General features: G+C 35.1%; 1 protein-coding gene across 5 annotated transcripts; it reads right to left on the reverse strand.

Moving 5' to 3' along the window:
* Positions 1-1,310: 1,310 nt before the first annotated feature.
* Positions 1,311-18,516, reverse strand: LOC132042149 (uncharacterized). Of its 5 annotated transcripts, none has more exons than XR_009411372.1 (7): positions 18,295-18,509; positions 5,856-5,948; positions 5,678-5,777; positions 5,234-5,590; positions 2,185-2,234; positions 1,583-1,631; positions 1,311-1,491 (listed from the first exon to the last, which is right to left on the reverse strand). XR_009411372.1 is itself a non-coding variant. In XM_059432768.1 (7 exons), exons 2-6 carry the CDS (start codon positions 10,993-10,995, stop codon positions 8,805-8,807), a joined length of 1,029 nt encoding a protein of 342 aa, XP_059288751.1. In that variant the 5' UTR covers positions 10,996-11,002; positions 18,295-18,516; the 3' UTR covers positions 6,154-6,339; positions 8,482-8,804. The 5 variants fall into 5 exon arrangements, 4 of the variants coding, with proteins under 4 accessions (XP_059288751.1, XP_059288750.1, XP_059288752.1 ...); XM_059432768.1 differs by lacking the exons at positions 1,311-1,491; positions 1,583-1,631; positions 2,185-2,234; ... (1 more) ...; positions 5,678-5,777; positions 5,856-5,948 and adding exons at positions 6,154-6,339; positions 8,482-9,097; positions 9,196-9,372; ... (1 more) ...; positions 10,527-10,703; positions 10,791-11,002 and having other exon boundaries at positions 18,295-18,516; XM_059432767.1 differs by lacking the exons at positions 1,311-1,491; positions 1,583-1,631; positions 2,185-2,234; ... (2 more) ...; positions 5,856-5,948; positions 18,295-18,509 and adding exons at positions 6,154-6,339; positions 8,482-9,097; positions 9,196-9,372; ... (2 more) ...; positions 10,791-11,002; positions 11,113-11,800.
* Positions 18,517-21,181: the final 2,665 nt, after the last annotated feature.

Genomic DNA, 21,181 nt, shown 5'->3' on the forward strand with positions numbered 1-21,181 from the left:
ACAAATAGGTATACACACCCATCAACCACATATTATTGATATACACACCCATGAAGATACTCAAACAGCCCAAAAAGGAAAGCTTTCACCCTTTTGTTCCTAATGCCACACAAGATTTAAGGGGTTTCCAGGAACCCAGACATGGTAGACACCAGGGAACGCTAAGCTTAATCCCCAAGTGCTATTTTGCCTCACCATTTATGTGTTGAGTTCATAGTATATAGGAGAAGGAGTGTATATCTAATAGTGACAATAAACAGCCCCCTAACATGGTTTTTATGTATATATCTAACAATTCTGGCAATCTTAACATTGACATCAGTATCTTGTTGAATTCAGGCATGACCAATAGGATATTTAAGTAATTCTGTCACACAGCCAAGATAAAGTAAAAGATAATCTATTGTCACATAAACACAGAAACAGGGTACCCAAACTGTACATAGTCTCAACACTTAATCAATTTTAAGAGGGCAAGCAACACAAGACAGGTAAATGAAATCAAATAATTAGTGACTAGACTTTAAAGAGAACCAGCTAATAGTTACTAGGTGTTAGACATCAGTTATCAAATAAATTGTCAAGCAGTTAAATTTGAAGCCAATTTACATTAGTTTCCTAAGCACAAATAAAGCTTTTAATTATGGATTAGTGAAGCCAATTTATAAAGGGTAAGTGTTTATGTTAACCTTATTGAATAGGTGAATTCATTTAAGACAAACGAAAGTGATTAAGCAAGACCTGCAAGTTATCATTCACTAGATTAGACTAACTCATATATCAACACTTGAAACAAACAAACCATACCAAAATGATTTGACGAGTTTTGAAATAAAAATTCTAGTCCCTAAAATGATTTTCAAATCTGGTCCCAAAAAGGTCAATTACGACGGGAAAATTCTGGTCGCCACCGTCGTAATAGCCTCCGCCGCTAAAGGCCAATAGCGACTGGTTTAAAAATCTGGTCGTTAAAAGTTTTTGGGACGGTGTTTATATCTCGTCGTTATTGCATTTTAGAGACTACATATCTCGTCCCTAATGGATGATTAATATCATGGAAAATAAATATTTTTTGGTCGTGAAACCTTTTTAGCGACCAGCCGTTCTGGTCCTAGATTATCTTTAGAGACGAGCATTTCGGTCTTTATTTGAAATTATTGTACTAATTTTAACAAGCATATTTCGGTATTTTATTCATCACGAGTGGTCCCTAAAGCTCGATATCCAAAAAAGTTATTTTTATCAATAAATATCAAATGGATATTGAAAAAAGTACATATAAAAAGCTTATATATATAGAGAGAGAGAGGAAAAGAGCTAGTTATTAATTACAATAAAATGGTTAACATCCCATGATGTTAGTTTCAATATTTGCATGACACCTTAACAAAAAGACATTGCTAACACCCCGAGCTAGACTATTATATTGAGTTGTACATAATATTTCTAGCAAAATAATGCATCTTGACTTGTAACTTTGATCTTCAAAACCTGTAAGTACAAAATTTGAAAAGAATGAATAACTATTAGTAAGATAATTAATATATGTAAATGTTACACTAGTAGTGGTTATACCGCTTACCCCAAAGCAATCTAAATTCATTAGGTGTTATCCAGCAAAATCATCGAGCCTGCAAGAGTATAAAAAAAATTTAATTAGAAAAACTTCGGGACGCATTAACCAAAACGCAACTAAAATAGTAACTGTGTCAAGCATAATGGAAGTGTTTGAACTTAAGGAGTCATTTCCCATTTAAAGAGAAACATGCTCTTTTGCTAGAATATGTTCCCAACTAAATTTTTTACATAAACTATTGATGTTAAGTCTCTTGTACAACAAGACACTCTTCTTAAAAAGAAACAATATATGTTTCTTTTAAACTTCTAGTAAACTCTCTTATACAACAAGGAGAATACCAAATCAAGAATTTGCGAGAGAATAGGTGCGGAGATTGGAGACAAGAATTGTATGGTTAATATATAGACAGCAATAGGGTTGGAATATTGGAAGCTACTAGCATTGGTGGTGAAGAGAATATTATGCAGTAAGCTCTTCAAAGCAGTTGTTTGAAATTTTGGTTAGAAGTACAGCTAGCCTTTGTTACTGTACTACTGCAAAAATTTCAACTGGTATGGAGAGATAATATATGTAAATGTTACACTAGTAGTGGTTGTACCGCTTACCCCAAAAGCAATCTAAATTCATTAGGTGTTATCCAACAAAATCATCGAGCCTGCAGGAGTATAAAAAAAAATTAATTAGAAAAACTTTGGGACACATTAATCAAAACGCAACTCAAATAATAACTGTGTCAAGCATAATGGAAGTGTTTGAACTTAAGGCGTCGTTTCCCATTTAAAGAGAAACATGCTACTGCTAGAATATGTTCCCAACTAATATATGTTCCCAACTAAATTTTTTACATAAACTGTAGATGTTAAGTCTCTTGTACAGCAAAAGACTCTTCTTACAGCAATATATGTTCCTTTTAAACTTCCAGTAAACTCTCTTATACAGCAAGGAGAATACCAAACCAAGAATTTGCAGAGAATATGTTGCAGCTGGAGACAAGAATTGTATGGTTATATAAAGACAGCAATAGGGTTGGAATATTGGAAGTTGCTAGCACTGGTGGTGAAGTAGAATATTCAACAAACAAGCTCTTCAAAGCACTTGTTTGAAATTTTGGTTAGAAACGGCCTAGCCTTTGTTATTCCGTACTTGCAAAAATTTCAAGCGAGTATGGAGAAAAGGAGGATTATTTATCATCATGTTCGAGTCCTATGGGAGGAGAACATCGTGCTAATTTTTACTAACTATGTGTTCTTTTTTTTTGTGTGTTGTATATGCAAGGTAGATCATTTTCACTAGACCTGTAGGATGTCTAAAAACTGTAGGTTGCACCTTCATGTTGGCGAAGACTGGAACTGGCATCATAAAGGAATACAAGGAAACCAGCAATTCAGATATATATTCAACAAGTTCAGCATGGAATTTCTGCAGGAAACTAGGAAATTGGAAACATGGTCGTACTATTGGCTTGGTGCGTGATTGCTTTAATTTTGAATATACAACTACTACCGTTGATTCTATTTATCTAGGAAATGATGTGGTGTAGGTGTGCTCCATATTTGAAGCTGGTTCTCTTCCCATTAATCCTACAGTTAGAGGAAGTGATATGGGAATTTATGGTTTTTCATCAAAAAGAGAAACACAGGCTGAAAGGGTGCAGACTAGCGGTGGGCTTTAGGATGGTTACACTACATTTATGCGAAATTATCCGAAACACAAAATATTTAGTTTTTGGCGAGAAACGAGTCTTGCACTTCGAGCGACAAAGGTTTTTTTTTTTTTTTTTGTGATGTTATTGGTTTTTTGTTGTGCAGGTGCAAAACACACATGATCCAATTCTTTGAATCATTCTCAATGGGTGGTATTAGCACCTAGTGCTCATTCCCTTGAGGGAATGACAACATATGGAAAATGTAGTGGTCAAACATGGCTTACAAATACAGCAGAGATTGAGATTAAAAGATGGAAGCAGCATGTAGTTTATATGCCATACTATGTAGTTTGGTTACTTTACTAGTTTTTATGCAGATATGAATTCTTAACATGGCTGAATGATGCATCAAAGGAACAAACTTGGGACATCACTTAGTCACATGGTTTTGAACAACTAGGAAGGACATCAAAATTAAAGGTGCAACAGTTGGATTTTACAGTGACAAGAGGCAATGGGACAAGACTGTATATTGCTGGCTTGATGGAAATCATTGTTGGTTCCACCATGGAAGAATTCATCATTTCACTGACAGGAGGCAATAGGACAAGGCTGATTTGATTTTTTCATGATGAGGGGCAAAATGGGAAATATGGTTTTTTGGTGGGAAAAGTCTGCTTTGGGATGATGCATAATGATTGTTACAATCATTTACAAATGTATTGTGTGAAGCACACGATGGTTTAATTTGTCAAGGTGATTTTTTTCATGATCAGGGGCAAAATAGGAAATATGGTTTTTAGGTGGGAAAAGCTTGGTAGGAACATGCATATTGATGGAAACAATCATTTGCAACTGTTTTGGGTGGAGAACCTGGTGATTGGTAATAATGGGCTGATCTGGATGGTTTGGTGGTATAAGAGTTGGTACATAACTGCTTGGATTTCTACAACCATCAGGAACTTAATTTATAGAGCATGGTATAGTGCAGTTTGTGCATAACTATATATATAAGTGAGAACCTGGTGTGCTTGGTTGCTACTGTATGGCTTAAAAGGATATTGGTTGGTTGGTGTATTGATGATCCTATACTCATAGGAGACCTGGTGAAAATGGAGCTGTTGGTTATTGACATCAGGAGACTCTATCACTTGGTTCACTGATCCCTTCACAGGAAATGAGGTAGAATCAGTTAGAATGCGATGGCTTGAAGCTAAATGCCACCACATGCACAAGGAATGCTCGATGTCTTTGGTGGCTTGGTTGCATGGTGACAGTTTTGCGGGGATCACATGTACCAGAAGATCAAGGAATACTGTTGCAATTGTTATCAATGGTCTTATTTATCTAGGAAAGTATTTGGTGCAAGTCTGTTTCAAATTAGATCTAATGCTACAAGCTACTGATCCTCTTGAGAGAGAGGAAATGATATAGCACTCATCGGAACTATGGTGCGAGATGGAAACAAATGAAACTAGAAAATCAACAAGCTTTTCTTGGTTTTTTAAGTGTGCGAGTTTGGTTATAAGATATGCAGTCTGCAGTTTTACAAAAATCTGTGTGGAGGCTAAAAAAGAAGATAAGGTTTCACAACAACTTTGCAGAATTTGAGATGATGTGCTGCAATTCTGATTTCATATGGACAGTTATGGATAATGTTGGTGTTACCGATCCTATTCCAATAAGAAATGATTTGACACAACATAGGCATAACAAGGAGATGATGACGGCAAAAAGCATTTGAGAATTCCACTAATTCCCCCAAAAAAAAAATGACTTTTCAGGAATACGTTCCAATAATTCCACTAACTAGATTTTTCCCTCCTTTTCTTTTCTATTTTTGAGAAGTACATTTTGGATTCTCGCCCAAAACATCAATTAGAGTAGGCTCATAACTTTCTAGAAAACACCATACGTAAGTCAAGCGACTACTAGAATCAGTGTAAGATAGAAATTGGCTATACGCAAATCAACAAATAAAATAAAAAGTCGAGTGTAGTATTACTAACTTGGTTAGCAGACAAAATCAGTGGTCATTCGGATGAAACGGGCGATGTCGTATGCGGGACAAATGATCGTTGAGCAGCAAATAATTCTTTCATTTTCTTAATTTCTTTCATCTCATCTTCTAAGGCAGACAAGCGATCATTCAAGGACTTGTTTGTCTCATTCAAGGATTTGTTTTCCTCTTGAGTCGAACGTAGCGCAGACAATAATTCAGCCTTTGAAGAAGTTCCACCTTTCAAGTCTTTTGCCTTTACTCCACCCCCAAATCCAAATACATGGCTACGAGTTTGAGGTCCACAACATTTTTCTACAATCTCTATACTAGATAGAGAGGGCTCCGATTGAACCATTTCTTTGATCTGAGCCTACAAAACATATAAAAGAAGATTTTCTATCAGAACTATAATACTTTCAAGTAATTTACATGTTCAATGTACCAAACATACATGTTTTTCAATTGCTTCGGAGTTCAACAAGCTTGTTATCTTTCTTACGAGTCTCAAAGAAAATAGTCCCCAAATGCGGTGGATTGCCATATTTCCCGCCCTTTACATCAAAAGAAAACATGTCAAGTAACATCTCATAAATATTTCCTTTAGGAAAATATAGATTTTATGATAATACCTTTTGATAAATAACCTCTCGAATAGGCTTGCTACCAATATGATGAGGCATCTTCAACTTAGCTCGATTTGCCGAATTCCTGTTGCTTCTTGCCTATATTTGTGAAATAGTTAAGCTTAAATGTAATATTAGTAATAATAATTGATTTACATAAAATAAAACAGTATACATAAGTTATTTTCCAAGTATAGTGGAAAAAAGATATCTGGTGCAAGGGAGGGGAATCATGCTGCGGATGGTTTGGCGAAATAGACTAGTAAATCACTAGGCATACCTGAAAACTTTCTGAAGTAAAATGTTCTTTTACTAACCACTCCCAATCTTTCTTGTCTACTCCCTTTGGAAAATTCTTAAGAGCCTGTTGGATTGGCTTATTCTTCACATAGGTTGCATGCAAGTATCCTCTCCATTTGTTCCATAACTCTTTCATCCATTCCAAGATATGATCACGATGATCATTCATGTCAACACTCTCAAATTTATCCTACAATAATCAAAACACTCTCAAATTTATCCTAGAATATGAAACCGTTAACATATATAAATAATAAACAAAGAGCCTAGAAAGTCTGTTGAAGTCTTTAAAAATTTTGGACTCCTCGAGTAAGAATTTCCCTTCCTTGTATTACTGTTATGTGTATATATATATATATTGCAAAGAAAAATGAAAATCTTTTCTGCTAGCACTTGTTGCCCTGAACAGGCTTATACAACTACATGATGTGTGCCCAGAACATTTTGTCCAACATAATATTGGCTTATTGTTGACTTCTTAATATTATGTACCAAAAAAAGTAGTTGGCAAAGTTTTATAACTGCGGAGTCTACCAAAAAAAATTACTTAAGATCAGGGCCATAAAAGAGCTTGAAAACGGGAAACAAATATATACTTTTATTTTGACTTTGGACACATTTCAGCAAATAAAAGAAAAGTACTTTGTGCATAGAAACTGAAATCGCCGTTAAAGATCTACACATATTCATCGAAAAAAACATTTATGCACATTTTTTTTGAAAAAAATAACAGTAACATATATATATGTTTATATCAAGTTCAAATATAGTCTTTAAAATCACGGATCTGCCTTTGTTAGGAGCACATAATCCAGAAAAAAATGGCATTTCAGAAACAAAAACTCTCAAACTACGCGCCTTTGTTCAAATTAATTCTTAATAGAACCTTTGCATCTCAATTTTTTATCAACACACCAACACATTGCTCTTAAAAGTAACTCTTTCTAAAACCTTTCTTAATTCGAGACTAATCACAAAATGGATTTAGTTGAAGCCTTTTCAAATGTAAAATAAATATATTTTTAATAGTAGTAACAGGACAAGGCCCAGGTTAACTCGCAAAATCTCAACATCTTTTGGGGTGGTCTTTAAATTTGCCCCTCAAATTTGTGGTCTTTAAATTTTGCCCCTCATATTTGTGGTCTTTAAGTTGTGCCCTTCGTGGTAAAGGTGGGCAAATACATAAAGAAAAGGTTCGAACCCCCGCTCAAGCATAAAATAAAAAAATAATTTGCAACAATTGTTACAATCTTTAAGGAAAAGCTAAAGTTATGCCGGATCATGTGATTCTAAACTTTTCTTGCTTAATATCGAATTTTTCCTAAGACATAGTTTAGTTATGCCAACGAGAATTTTAGTTAAGGCATAACAAAATTATGCCCCATAAGGCAAGAACTTCCTTAATGCATAGACTTTGCCTTATAAGGCAAAGTTTGTTATGCCTTAAGAAAAACTTTCGCATTATGGGCATACTTTTAGTTATGTCTTTGGGGCATACTTTTTAGTTAAGGCATAACTAAAAGTTTCCTTGAAAAGTAAATATATATATATATATATATATATATATATATATATATATATATATATGCAACTTCTTTGCTTAAACACAACTGCCCCTCCCACGAACTCTTTTTTACCTTTCTAGGATTGACTTTAGACTTGAACACAACATTTGCATAATTTGGTAAAAACTTTTAGTTGAACACAATAAAATTCGATTCTACAAATTTAACACATGGATTAAAGCATATATATATTTTTTTAACTTTTCAAGGGAAACTTTTAGTAATGCCTTAGCTAAAAGTGTGTCCCATAAAACATAACTAAAAGTATGCCCCATAAGGCGTAATTTTTCCTTAAGGTATAACAAAAGTTTGCCTTATAAGGCAAAATTTAATGGGCAAACTTTTATCCACCCGGCATAACTTTGTGAAGGAATTATCAAAGTTTCCGGACCGGCATACTTTATGCCAAGTTGATTACATAAGGCATAAGTATATGATCTTGCATAACTTTGGTAATTCCTTCACAAGTGTATGCCGTTGGGGGCATAGCGAAATTTAACTCTGCCTTGCGAATTTTTTTTTCAAATTAACACTCGCGTGTGGGTTCGAACCTGGAACCTATGGGTTTTAGCCGAAGGGCAAAATTTAAAGATTTCAAATATGAGGGGCAAAATTTAAAGACCACCCCAAACGAAGGGCAATTCTGCAAATTCTCAACATCGGAGACGTTAAAATGTTATGCCGTTCATTAAGAGAGTGCTGGTGGTAGAATGAATGCAAAAGAAAAGGTCCAAATGCACAATCCTACTCTTGACTACAATTGTTACCTCAACAGCTGCCCACATGTGATTCAACTTTTCTTGCTTAATATCATTCCATGATGATACTGCCAACGGACATATGTTACGGTCACGAACTATTCGTCCCAAATGCCTCGAAAACAGATTGCCATTTGTTCCAACCGTTCGATTATTGTAAAAAGTTACTTTTAGCTTTTGTCCAACTTCAAGAGATGCAACTTCTTTGCACTTGTTCCTCCCACGAACTCTTTTTACCTTTCTAGGATTAGATGAACCTACATTTGCATAATTTGGTAAAAACTACAGTAATAAAATTCGATTCTACAAATTAATAACACATGGAAAAATTGTCATACTTGTTTCACTTGTGTTTGGGAGTGTTGCATAACTTGATCAGTTGATGGAGGCAATGAAATGTCGGTTTGCATATGCTCTTTCTCAAGAATCAAGGGGTTTTTATCCATTGGTCGCATTCCTTGACCAGAAGACATGGCAGGATATGATCTTGTAGTTTTAGAAGGAGTATGCATATGTTGATTAGCATAAATAACACTCTGGTGGAAAGGTTCCATCTCATTTTCAGAAACTCCTAAAGAGGAGCACAAAGAACTAGGTGTTTTCTCCCTTCCCTTCCCTATAGAACCTAGCGAAAAGAAAATCATATCTTAGTAAAAGCATGGAATTTAATTTTAGTTATATATGCAATTAAATATACAACAGATTTAATTTGAAAAAACTTACTTGTTTCAAATTTTTGGGTGCATTGATTAACTTGATCAGTAGATGGAGGCAATAGACTATCAACTTGCATATACTCTTTATCAAGAACCGTGGAGTTTTTGTGTATCGTTCCCATTCCATGACAAGCAGACATGGTAGAGTTTTTAAGACCTTGTCGTCGCCCCTTCCCTGCAACACCTGGAAAAAACTAATCATATTAGTATAAGCTTTGGCATTTAGTTTCAGTTATATATGCAATTAAAAAACACATCAGTTATTCCCATTCCTTGACTAGAAGACAACGCAGAGTTTTTAAGCCCTTGTCCTCCTCTCTTCTCCGTAGCACCTGAGGAAGAGAAATCATATTACTAATACTTAAGCATTGTAATTCAGTTACGCAAATTAAAAAAAAAAACAGTAGATTAATAAAAACTCTTACTTATTTCAAATTTTTGGGTGTATTGATTTACTTGATCAGTAGATGGAGGCAATGTACTATCAATTTGCATATACTCTTTCTCAAGAACCATGGAGTTTTCATGTATCGTTCCCATTCCTTGACAAGTAGACATGGTAGAGTTTTTAAGCTCTTGTTGTCGTCCCTTCCCTATAGCACCTGGAAAAAAGAAATCATATTAGTAAAAGCTTTAGCATTTGGTTTGAGTTATATATGCAATTAAAAAACAGAATAGAGTATTAATGTGGTTAGGGGAACAGAGACAAATTAGAAGCTGGGAACAAGAGGTAGAATGGGTAAATAACTAGGCAAAGCAAAGATCAGTCAAGGGAGGAATAACCAGCTGCTGTTTTGCTATTGTGGTGAACATAATTTGGAGGGAAAGGGACCTGATGAGATTCCAATATAGCTGCTATCAACCAGAGAGCTTATGCAAGGAAATAGCAATATTCATCCATAGTAGATGCAACACACTGAGCAAATGGCAACCACTCTTAGCTCACCTGCTGCAATGCCCTTGAAGTCCAGTTGATGCAGACATGGCTCGGAGGTTTTAGCAATTGCTATCTGGTCCTTTATTGCTTTGATAATGGCATAATGAGTATTTCTTAGTGCTGATACAGGTTCTTTGTAAGTATCAGCTTAGAGGGGCTTTTTACACTACTGGTGCTAGTTATAGGATAGTAATTTTTGTGTAGTCCATCTGTAACTAGGACCTGATTGTATTGTGTGGTTGTTGTCTTAGGAAACAGGTGGTCAGCCCCTGTTTGTCTTTGTAACTAATGCACTTTGGTATCAATAAAATCTTTATTTAAACCCCCCCCCCCCCCCCCCCCCCCCCCCCAACAAAAAAAAAAAAAAAAAAAAAGAACATATTTAATTTGGAAAAACTTACTTGTTTCAATTTTTTGGGTGTATTGCGCAAGTTGATCAGTGGATGGAGGCAATGGACTATCACTTTCCATATACTCTTTCTCAAGAACCATGTAATTTTTATGTATCATTCCTATTCCTTGACTAGAAGATATCGTAGAGTTTTTAAGCCCCTGTCCCCGTCCCTTCTCTATAGCATCTGCGGAAGAAAAATCACATTACTAATACTTAAGCATTGAAATTCAGTTACGCCAATTTAAAACAGTAGATTAACAAAAATTCTTACTTGTTTCAATTTCTTGGATATATTGCTTAACTATATCACTAGATTGAGGAAATAAACTCTTAGTTGGCATATTCTCTTTCCCAATCAAAGATCTAAGCCCTCCTCGTCCTCGTCCCTTTCCTATAGCACCTGGCGCGATGAATGCATATTTGGTAGTAGTCTTCATACTTGATCCCACTTCATTTTCAGTCTTTAGTGGTTTCATAATGAACCTGCAAAGAGCAACAGTAAAAAACAATAAGAGAAAATGTGTGACAATGTAGTAATAAAATAAATCATGTCATCAAATAACAATGTAATATTATATAAAGAGATACTTCACCTCATCAGTTCTTTTTCGTTTCTTTTGAGAAGGATTTCCTAAGTCTACAATATCATCATCCATTTGTTTCACAATCTCATAGGAATCACGAGGTTGAGTCTTTCTCACTACATGCCAACCTTTGTTGGAATTATCATTAGCATAAAATACTTGACATGCTTGCTCCGCTAAAATAAAAGGCTCATTTGTTTTCAAAAATCTCCTTGGATTAACACTCACAAAGTCATATTCATCTTTTTTAACTCCTTTTATTTTATCATACACATCAAACCAATTACATCGAAACAAAATCACTCTTCTCTGCATGACAAATTGTAATTCAATCACATCTGTTAAAACTCCATAGTAATCAAGGTTCTCACTATCTTTATCATTCTCACCGACTACAACAACACCACAATTTTGAGTCCTTAAGTTTTTATCATGATCTTCTGCATGAAATCTATATCCATTGACAATGTAACCATTGGAATGTGTCGAATATCCGGTAGGGCCACGTGAAAGTGAGAGCAGATCTTCCATGATCCGACTATTATCTTCTTTATACAATTGTGCAACCTATGAACAAATTAAGTTGAATATTTTAGAATGATTAATACAACATTAAAATGTCAAATTTAATGTTTTATGTATTACTTACCCTAACTTTAAACCATTCAATAAATTTTCGGTTCCATTCTGCATCAGACAAGTGTTGCACAGTATTCACGTGAGTTTGTGCAAACTCTCTACAAAATTGAAGTGGACCATAAATGTCATATAGAAAAAAATTATCCTAAAGGAAATAAGGAAAATAAGACGATATAAAAGAACTCTCCATACTCGAGATATGGTATGACTTCATCACAGTTCTTCAGTATGTATATATGTGCTTGTTCCAATTCATTTGCTTCGAGATCACATGGATCTTTAACTCCCAGAGTACTTCCAGGTTGACAAAATACAGATAAACCTCCATTAGATTTTTTTAAACCCCCATCATAATTTCGTTCAGGCCGATTGAATTTTGTGTCGATCCTATGCAGATACCTTGAACATAAGGTCATACATTCATTTGCGATGTAGCCCTCTGCAATACAACCTTCTGGACATGCTCTATTACCAATGAGAGATTTCAAAAAATATAACCATCGTTCCACAGGATACATCCACCGATAATAAATAGGTCCCGCAATCTTAGCTTCACTAGCTAAATGAATAGGCAAGTGCATCATGACATCAAAAAATGAAGGAGGGAAAACCTTTTCTAACTTGCAAAGTGTTATGGGAATTTGTGTTTCAATATGTTCCAAATCATCAAACCTCAACTCCTTTGATCCAAGCACATTAAAAAATAAAGATAACTCAATAAGAGGTTCACAAACTTCTTTGGACAACATACCACGAAGTGCAAGAGGAAGTATATGTTGCAAAAGAACATGGCAATCATGACTCTTCAACCCAGATATCTTGTGATCTTTTAGGTTCACACATTGAGAAATATTAGATGAAAATCCATCAGGGACCTTTAAGTTCTTTAAGAAAAGGAAAAATTTGTGCTTATCTTCGGGAGGCAATGTGTAGCACGCAGTTGGAACTTCGACTTTCTCCCCTCTTTGGATGGGGTGCAATTCTGGCCTAATGTTCATTTCTTGCAAGTCTAATCGAGTTTGAACTGTGTCCTTGGTCTTTCCTTTGACATTCAAGATTGTCCCCATAATATTATCACATATATTTTTTTCAATATGCATAACATCCAAATTATGCCGTAACAACAGAGATTTCCAGTATGGAAGTTCAAAAAAGATACTTTTCTTGTTCCAATTATCCTTCCGATTTTCATGTGATATCTTCTTCCTTTTCTTTGGATCCTTTGTTAACTGTAGCCCTTCAAGATCTTGCACTTGATTAAGTATCTCAATACCGGAAAGCATTTTTGGTGGGAGCCTTTTCTCTTTTTTACCATCAAATGACTTCTCATCATTCCTCCAATTGTGACTAAGAGGAAGGTAACGTCGATGACCCATAAAGCACTGCTTCTTACTATTAGTCAATCGAATTGACGAAGAGTCTTTATTGCAACACGGGCATGCCAATTTTCCCTTTGTACTCCATCCAGATAAATTTCCATATGCTGGAAAGTCATTAATGGTCCATAACAAAGAGGCATGCAACTTAAAATTCTGTCTAGATGATGCATCAAAGGTCTCAATACCAACTTCCCACAACTCCTTCAGTTCCTCTATTAAAGGTTGAAGATATGTATCAATTGCATCTCCTGGACCATTTGGACCAGGAATAAGCATTGACAAAAAAAAATTCTCCTGCTTCATACACAACCAAGGTGGTAAATTATAGGGAATAAGAACCACAGGCCAAATGCTATATGAGGTTTTTGAATTCTGAAATGGCTGAAATCCATCACTAGCAAGTCCAAGTCGAACATTATGAGGCTCGGCTGCAAATGAAGGATGAAGTTCATCAAATGACTTCCATGCCATCGAATCAGCTGGGTGCCTCATTATTCCATCATCACCTCTTTTATCCTTATGCCATGTCATTAGGGTAGATGTCTTTCTAGACATAAACAACCTCGAAGCCGGGCTTTAATGGAAAATAGCGTAAAGTCTTTGATGCTATCTTTTTACCTTTTTTATTCCTTGTTTCCCCGCTATGTGTATCTATTTTCCATCCGGACGCACCACAAACTTTGCAAGAATCGAGTAAGCTATCCTCCTTCCAGTATAACATGCAATCATTAGTACAAGCATCAATCTTGTTGTAAGAAAGCCCAAGGTCTTGAATTATCTTCTTTGCCTCATAATATGAGTTTGGCAAATTGGCGCCATCAGGTAACAAATCCTCTTTTAACATTTTTAATAACATTGTAAATGACTCATTACTCCAACGACCCATACTTTTGATGTGAAGCAATTTAATCAAAGAGGACAGCTTTGAAGCTTTAGAATTTTGGTACAATGGCTGCTCGAAATCCTTCAATAAGCTGTAAAATCTTTTCGCTTCAGCATTTGGCTCCTCCTCAAGTAAATCGTCACAACCAGTGTTTGTGGTTCCTCCATCAAGATTAGGATATAAATCTCTCAACAGTTCTTGTATTTCATCTTCACTCTCGCATTCTTCTGCTTCATCACCATCTTCATCTTCAGATTCTGACAGTGGCTCACCTAAAGTTTCCCCGTGGTGATACCAAAAAGTATAATTCTGAATTATTCCATAAACTTTCAAATGTGTCTCAACTGTCTCACGGGTTCCTAAAGTTGTATTACAACATTTGACACATGGACATCGTATTTCATACTCTTCTCCTGTTTTCCAAAAAGCATAATCCAAAAACTTTTGCACCCCGATTATGTAGGCTTCGTCTAGCCGATTATCAACAAGTTGCATCCATTGCTTACTAGGTGCCATAACCTTAGAGAGTACAAAACAATTAGATTAATAAAAGAAAAAGGATAAGAAAACGCTAAGATGCACACAACTTGTTAATTACCATCAGATGCACACAACTAGGTGAACTCTAAGGTCACACTTTCTAGTAGAACTAGGCTCCCTTATCCATTAATGCATTGCATTATACAATCAGATGGTGTTAAGATGTATAAAAGATTAGAAATTAATTTGTAATTAAAATGTTGATTCCTGAAACATGTATACGTTCCTTTTGACCTGGCCCAAGATTGAAGTACTTACACCAAAGGAAAAAGCAAGTAGTATACTTTACGACACAAAAAAAAAAAATCAAACTATGCCTTACATAAAGTTGATAATAAGAGTACTGCCTTTTTGTTTTGATAAATTAAAGATTTTACTAAATGGTATCAAGATGGTACATGAACAGAAACAAAAAATAGCATACGACACTTTTCTTCCTAGCATATCCAAGGAAACCACATATTGGTTCAAACTATCTATTAAGCTACATTTACATCAAAAGTGCAAATTTCGTACACATCTATCCTTAAAGAGTACTGCTTCTTTGTAGGTAATGTGAGATCATTAATCCCTGAATACTTAACATGTATCAGGATTCATGTTCTCTGCTATTTCTTTTTTCTTACAGACACACACCCATATTTCTCTTGCTTAGTTATATGGAAGAAAAATATCTATGAATACACTGGTAAGTGTATATTTCACATTGCTTGGCTCATAAACTAACTTCTCCTCATAGTTCAGTACGCTACTCTCAGTCTCAAACTAATACGTGAAGAAAGAACAAAGAAAAATGAAAATCACTAACATTGATAAACTACACCAATATATTCATCTCATTACATAACACTACCCTTGACTTTGAGTAGCAAAACAGTGGTTTACATGTTACATCGGCTATATGTCCAAACTCCAGAACATTATTTTTAAAATTAATATTTATTCTAATACAAGATTGGCACAAAAGGAAGAATTGGTTTGTTGGTTTGCATAAACTAGTTTTTAACCTGCATTATAAGGTCTTGAATAATCTATTTGTTATCATTCTTTTTGTGGTGGTATTAACACTTGGTGTTCATTCCACTAAGAGGTTGATAGCATTTGGATTTTGCACATTTGAGAGAGTTTACCAATGGTTGGAATGATCTTAACGCTTTACGTACGGCCATTTCCGAAGAAAATTTAAAGTGTGAACTTAAGTGAGAACCTATTATTGGTTTTCTTTGTAATCGTCACTTTCTTATTAGGTGTAACTTGTTGGAAGATTACGTTACACTCATGTCCAAGCCTTCAATTTATATTAAAGATAAGAATGTGTTTTATCCGATGCGAACTTTGAAGTGGGATCCGTGGTTTACTCCAGATCAAGAAACAAGCATTGCCATTGCGTGGATATCTTTTCCTACCTTAGCGCCAAATTTTTTTGTTGAAGAAGTAATGTTTTCTTTGGCTGCAGCATGGCGAGCCATTAACAGTCGATGTGGCAACAAAAAACAAGACTAGGTCGAGTTGTGCTCGTGTAAAGGTGGAAATAAATTTGTTAGAGGATCATCCTTCGCGAGTGAAAATTGATGTTGTAGTTGTTAAGGATGAAGATGGAAAGGATGAAATTAAATCGCGTTGGGTTAAAATTCAATACGATTATATGCCGAAGTATTGTAACAAGTGTTGCATTCAAGGGCACGATGTTGATAATTGTTGGAAGATGCATCCTGAGCTTTTTCCAGCCAAAGAAAACAATGAAAATGGGCGACAAGGAAAAGGAAAGGCAACTGCTAGCAAGAACAATGAAAAAAAAGCAAGGTAAAGTCGACAATAATGAAAAGAAGGAAAATTCTAATCCTAACAGTGACCAAAAAGCTAATGATGAAGTTCTTAAGGTTCTATCTAGTGGTTTAACTGTTACTACCATTAAGGATGATGGTCAATGGCATACACAGCAGGGGAAGAAGAATAAAAAAGGCAATGGAGATACTCAAAAGCAATTAACAGAGATGGGGAATAATAAAACTACTGCTGCTACAGTGAAATCGAATGAAAATCCTATTGCTAATCCTTATGCAGCGTTGGTAGAGGATGGGGATGATGTGGTGGTGTTAAATGATGAGAATATAGGTGCAATAGTCTTTCATGAAGATCCTAAGGTGATTACGGATGTTAGGATTGAGAATAAGGGAGGAAACTTGCATGCGATGGCGGTGATTTTTTTGCCATTTACACAAGATAAAATTTCTGATGGAAATAATGTGGATAATGGGAAAAATGCTATTGATGCAGTACAGTCAGCAGGTTTTCCTGATGAAGAGGGAATTTTGCAAGTTAATGCAGGTGGGGAATCTGGAAATTTGCAGGTTGAAGAATCAGAGAATGTTGATCTTTGCAGTGGTGCCAGTGGTGGAGGACCTCTTGGGAAGCGGTTGAATGATAATTTTTTGGTTCTTTCTCGGGAAAAAATGTGTTAAGTGGTTAGTTGCCGAGAAGATTGAAAAACCAGTGGAGAACACTACAGCTCAAGTGCAGAAAAATCAAAAAGAGGCATCAGCAGTTGGGGAGGGAAATATGCAGTGGTTTTGATCACCATTTGATGGTAATCATATGGAGGTTGTGGAAAGTACTGTTGCTTTGCAACTTGTTGCAGATGCAATTCATGTAACTGAAAATTCTTCAATAACATATAAAATGCAAGAAAGGAAAAAAAAATCTTTTTTAACTTTGGTGTTCTACTGATTAGAGCTATTAGTAGCAGTGACTTCCTACCCTTGAATTCCTTCAAATAGTTGTGATTATTCAACTGTTCCAAAGTTACAAATTGTACCTTTCACTTTAAGAACTAATGGTTTTGTAATTTATGTTAGAGCTAACTTATTTGAGATCTTCACTTTTACGGATACTCATTATGGAGGTAGACATTTATAAAAGTTTGTCCATAAAAGTTAAATTCACATATATTTGGTTAGACCTTGCTTCAAAACATGGGTTCCATAACTTTTTCAATTTTTTTCCTATTGAGAGTGGAAGAGTTAAACACAAAAAAAGAGTATTGCAATCTTCTCAGATGCTATTATTTTCCAGGAGTGCTAAATACAAATGACAATAGAGACTAGATGGGCTATGAGGTATAAATGTATTTAGCCGAAAGTAACAAGACTAGTCCCTATTTGCCTTGGCAAATCTCAACATGGCCTTTCTAATCCTAAACACATACCCATAACACATACAACACAAATTACCGGAAACTAAACAAAAAGACATTCATACAACCAAAATAAGACCACAAATCCAACAAACTTATACTAAAACGAAATAAAGATTGAGTTTTTAAATAGAAATAGAAGGTTTTTCAGATCATAAATACAAACCCAAAAGAATAAGCTCAAAAGTTCAACTTGGTGCATATACAAAACATTGAAACAGAATCAAAAGAGTGAGTTCTTAGATAGAAATAGAAGGTTTTTCAGATCATAAACACAGATCCAAAAGAATAAGCTAAAAAATTTGACTTGGTGCATATACAAAACATTGAAACGTAATCACAAGATTGAGTTCTTAAATAGAAATAAAAGGTCTTTCATATCATAAACACATACCCAAAAGAATAAGCTCAAAAATCCAACTTGGTGCATATACAAAACACTAAAATAGAATCAAAAGATTTGAGTTTTTATCTTTTTGATTCTAAACACAGAAATAACAAGAAGAGATATCAAAAATTATAGAAAAAAACAAAGATTGAGAAGCAAGCAATAGTACCTTGAGAGGTTTTTTGATGAATAAGAGAAGAATCTGAGGAATTAAGAAATCTATTGGTAGATCTATGGCTGAGCAGATGATGGATACGATGTGTAGAGACTATGGTACGAGAATTGTGACCACCTGTGTTTTGAGAAGACAGAGAGTTTAATTTAACTTTTAGAATGTTTTATTTCAGTGTATACTACGTTTTCTCTTACTTTTGGCGCCTTATTTTTTGCTGAAAACCTAAGTTTTTATTTTAGTACACTGTTTTAGCGCCAGTTTTTTTGGAAAATAGTAGCCTTTTAATATTTTAATATTATATTTGGTGGCATCTTCCTACTCAAAGCTCATCAATTATAATTTGGGACCGGTTATTAAATTCTTTTGGGACTAGATTTAGTACCTTCGCAATAAAATATAGAATTAAGGACCGAAATAAAATCTCGTCCCAATAAATGTACTTTTAGAGACGAAATTATTAACTCGTCCCTAAATATTGGTCGTCCTGAAATAAAAAGGGGAAGAGTGAGATAAACCTTTTTCTTGTAATGTTAAGTTAAAATTGTCCAACAAAAAGGGAAGAGTGAAATGACTCTTGGTTTAAACTATTTCTCATTGTTTAAAACCTTTTAAGAAAAACTTTCAAAAGTAGTGAAACTCATGTTTTTTGCGAGACCTTTCTAAAGTGAAACTCATTTTTTGCAGATTGGGGTGTTCTAACAAAAATACAGACCAAGACTCAAACCAAACAGGACCTTCTCAGTCTTCTTTTCATGATTAGAGACAATCCACAGCTAAGTTTAAACTTTCCTTACTCTAAATAGAAATTAGGTAAACATGCTATCAATACAAAACATACAAAAAGACAATTGTTTCATGTTTTAATAGGTTTAACAAGCTATAACATAGAGAATAATGGAGTATGGACCATTCAGTCAACTTTATAAACACACATGTGTATAACACAGTCTCTTAACCTTACTTATAATAGACATGGTTTGAAACAAGATTCTAAACAGTCCATACCATAACACTCAGTCCCCGGCAAAACAAGTTAAACCAAGCACATCTCTACACTTATAACACTACATTAAATCAAAAGCAAGCTAAACTATATTGAGTGCAATCTTATACCACTTCTAACATTAAGCAGGACAGGTTGAATGACTAGACATGGTTGTCACGACCCGACTACGGGCCATGATGGGTACCCGGCGCTAACCATCGAGCGCCACTCATTCTATTACTCATTTGTGGTCATTCATTAATCTCATACTTATAATCATAGGAAAACCATTTTTCACTTGAAACATATTTAATTTATATACATAATCTCTTCGGCTATCAAAATCAAAATAATGTATATATATACGAGGAGAAACTGTGAGACCATACTACCCACACATACGCATCTACGAGCCTCTACTAGAGTGCTAGACATAGGGACGGGACAGGACCCCATCATGCCCAAAACATATATATACACAAAAGAATAATCAATGGCACCTCCGGGACAATGGAGTGCTCTCAGTCAGCTAATAGCTCCTACGAGTCTGGATCACCTCCCTGTCTACATGTGGGCATGAACACAGCGTCCAAAGAAAACGGACGTCAGTACGAACATTGTACTGAGTATGTAAGGCATAAATAATAATAATACGTTAATGAAATAAGGAAGCATCATATGAGGAGTAATTTGTAACTGACTATCAATTATAAAAGAAATAATGCATGCTGGCTTACTTCATAATCATCATCATATCATGTATGCATATATGTATAAGCTTCCCGACCTTATAGGTACGGTGTGATAATCATTAGCCCGCGTCCAGGCCTCCCACGTCCGGGGGTACCATCTCATACCGCCCACTAGTGGTGTCTGCCCATGCCATCTAGACATGGTGTATACGCTGCCCGCCTTAGCGGTGTCTGCTCGGCTATATAGGCGCGGTGTAATATCATCATCATGTACTCATCATAATGCATGTATAGAAACTCAAAGACAACTATACTTTATCGGGGTGACATAAGGTCGTAAACCCCTGATTTCATTATGGAGCATTTGTAAGCATTTTGTCTCACCTTGAAGGAATTAGCATATACGGTGAGTGTATACAATAAACCAAATCATTATCATCATCATCATTATCGTGCTCATAATGCATCTCTTATCTTTATCTCATATGGCTATTCATGAACATAGGCTCTTAGTTTTCCGGAGTGTAGGAAATTCATGGAGAAGGAGGGAAAATCATGCCATAAGATTCATGCCTTAGAAAGAAAGGACTAGCCTCACATACCTTTTTTATTTAACTATTCTATCGCTTGCTCGTTCTCCTTCAATACCCACGTTTCTACCTTCAAGAGAATTCACATTAACATTAGCTAAACAATCATACATGAACGTGCTTACTAAACCTAAAGAGAAAATTAAAGCATTTCCTTTGTTTATACAACTTTCCTCATATTACATATCAACTCCCAAACATCCATAACAACATTCACAATATTATAAGCAACAATCATCATTCATCTACACTATCCATATCTCTTAATTTCACTTCAACTTCTCCATAATCATGGTCATAGTTCACTATTGCATTTTCTCATATATAATACTTATCCCATGTTCTAAATTTCATTCATAACATACTTACAATCACAACATATCAATATTCATGACTCATTTCAAACTACTACTCAATATGTCAATATTCTTACATTCATGACCCATTTTCTATACCCTTCTACAATCCAAGTGTTTCAACTTTTCAATACCTCAAACAACAAGGAAATACCATAAAACTCACCTTAGATAATGGAAGAATAAGCCTTGAGTGGAAATACTCTTCTTGCACCAAAACCCTAGTTCACTTCCATTGAAATTTCTTGGCTTGGATGA

Source organism: Lycium ferocissimum, unplaced genomic scaffold, assembly GCF_029784015.1.
Source record: "Lycium ferocissimum isolate CSIRO_LF1 unplaced genomic scaffold, AGI_CSIRO_Lferr_CH_V1 ctg13625, whole genome shotgun sequence".
In the NCBI taxonomy this organism is placed as follows: Eukaryota; Viridiplantae; Streptophyta; class Magnoliopsida; order Solanales; family Solanaceae; genus Lycium; species Lycium ferocissimum.

Excerpts from the sequence above, each read along its gene's own strand:
- LOC132042149 (XM_059432767.1), bottom strand. Across the intron at positions 9,373-9,613 it reads CACCCAAAAATTTGAAATAA|GTGTTGCAGGGAAGGGGCGA; the intron begins GTAAGAGTTTTT and ends AGTTTTTTCCAG. Across the intron at positions 9,098-9,195 it reads CACCCAAAAATTTGAAACAA|GTTCTATAGGGAAGGGAAGG; the intron begins GTAAGTTTTTTC and ends TCTTTTCGCTAG.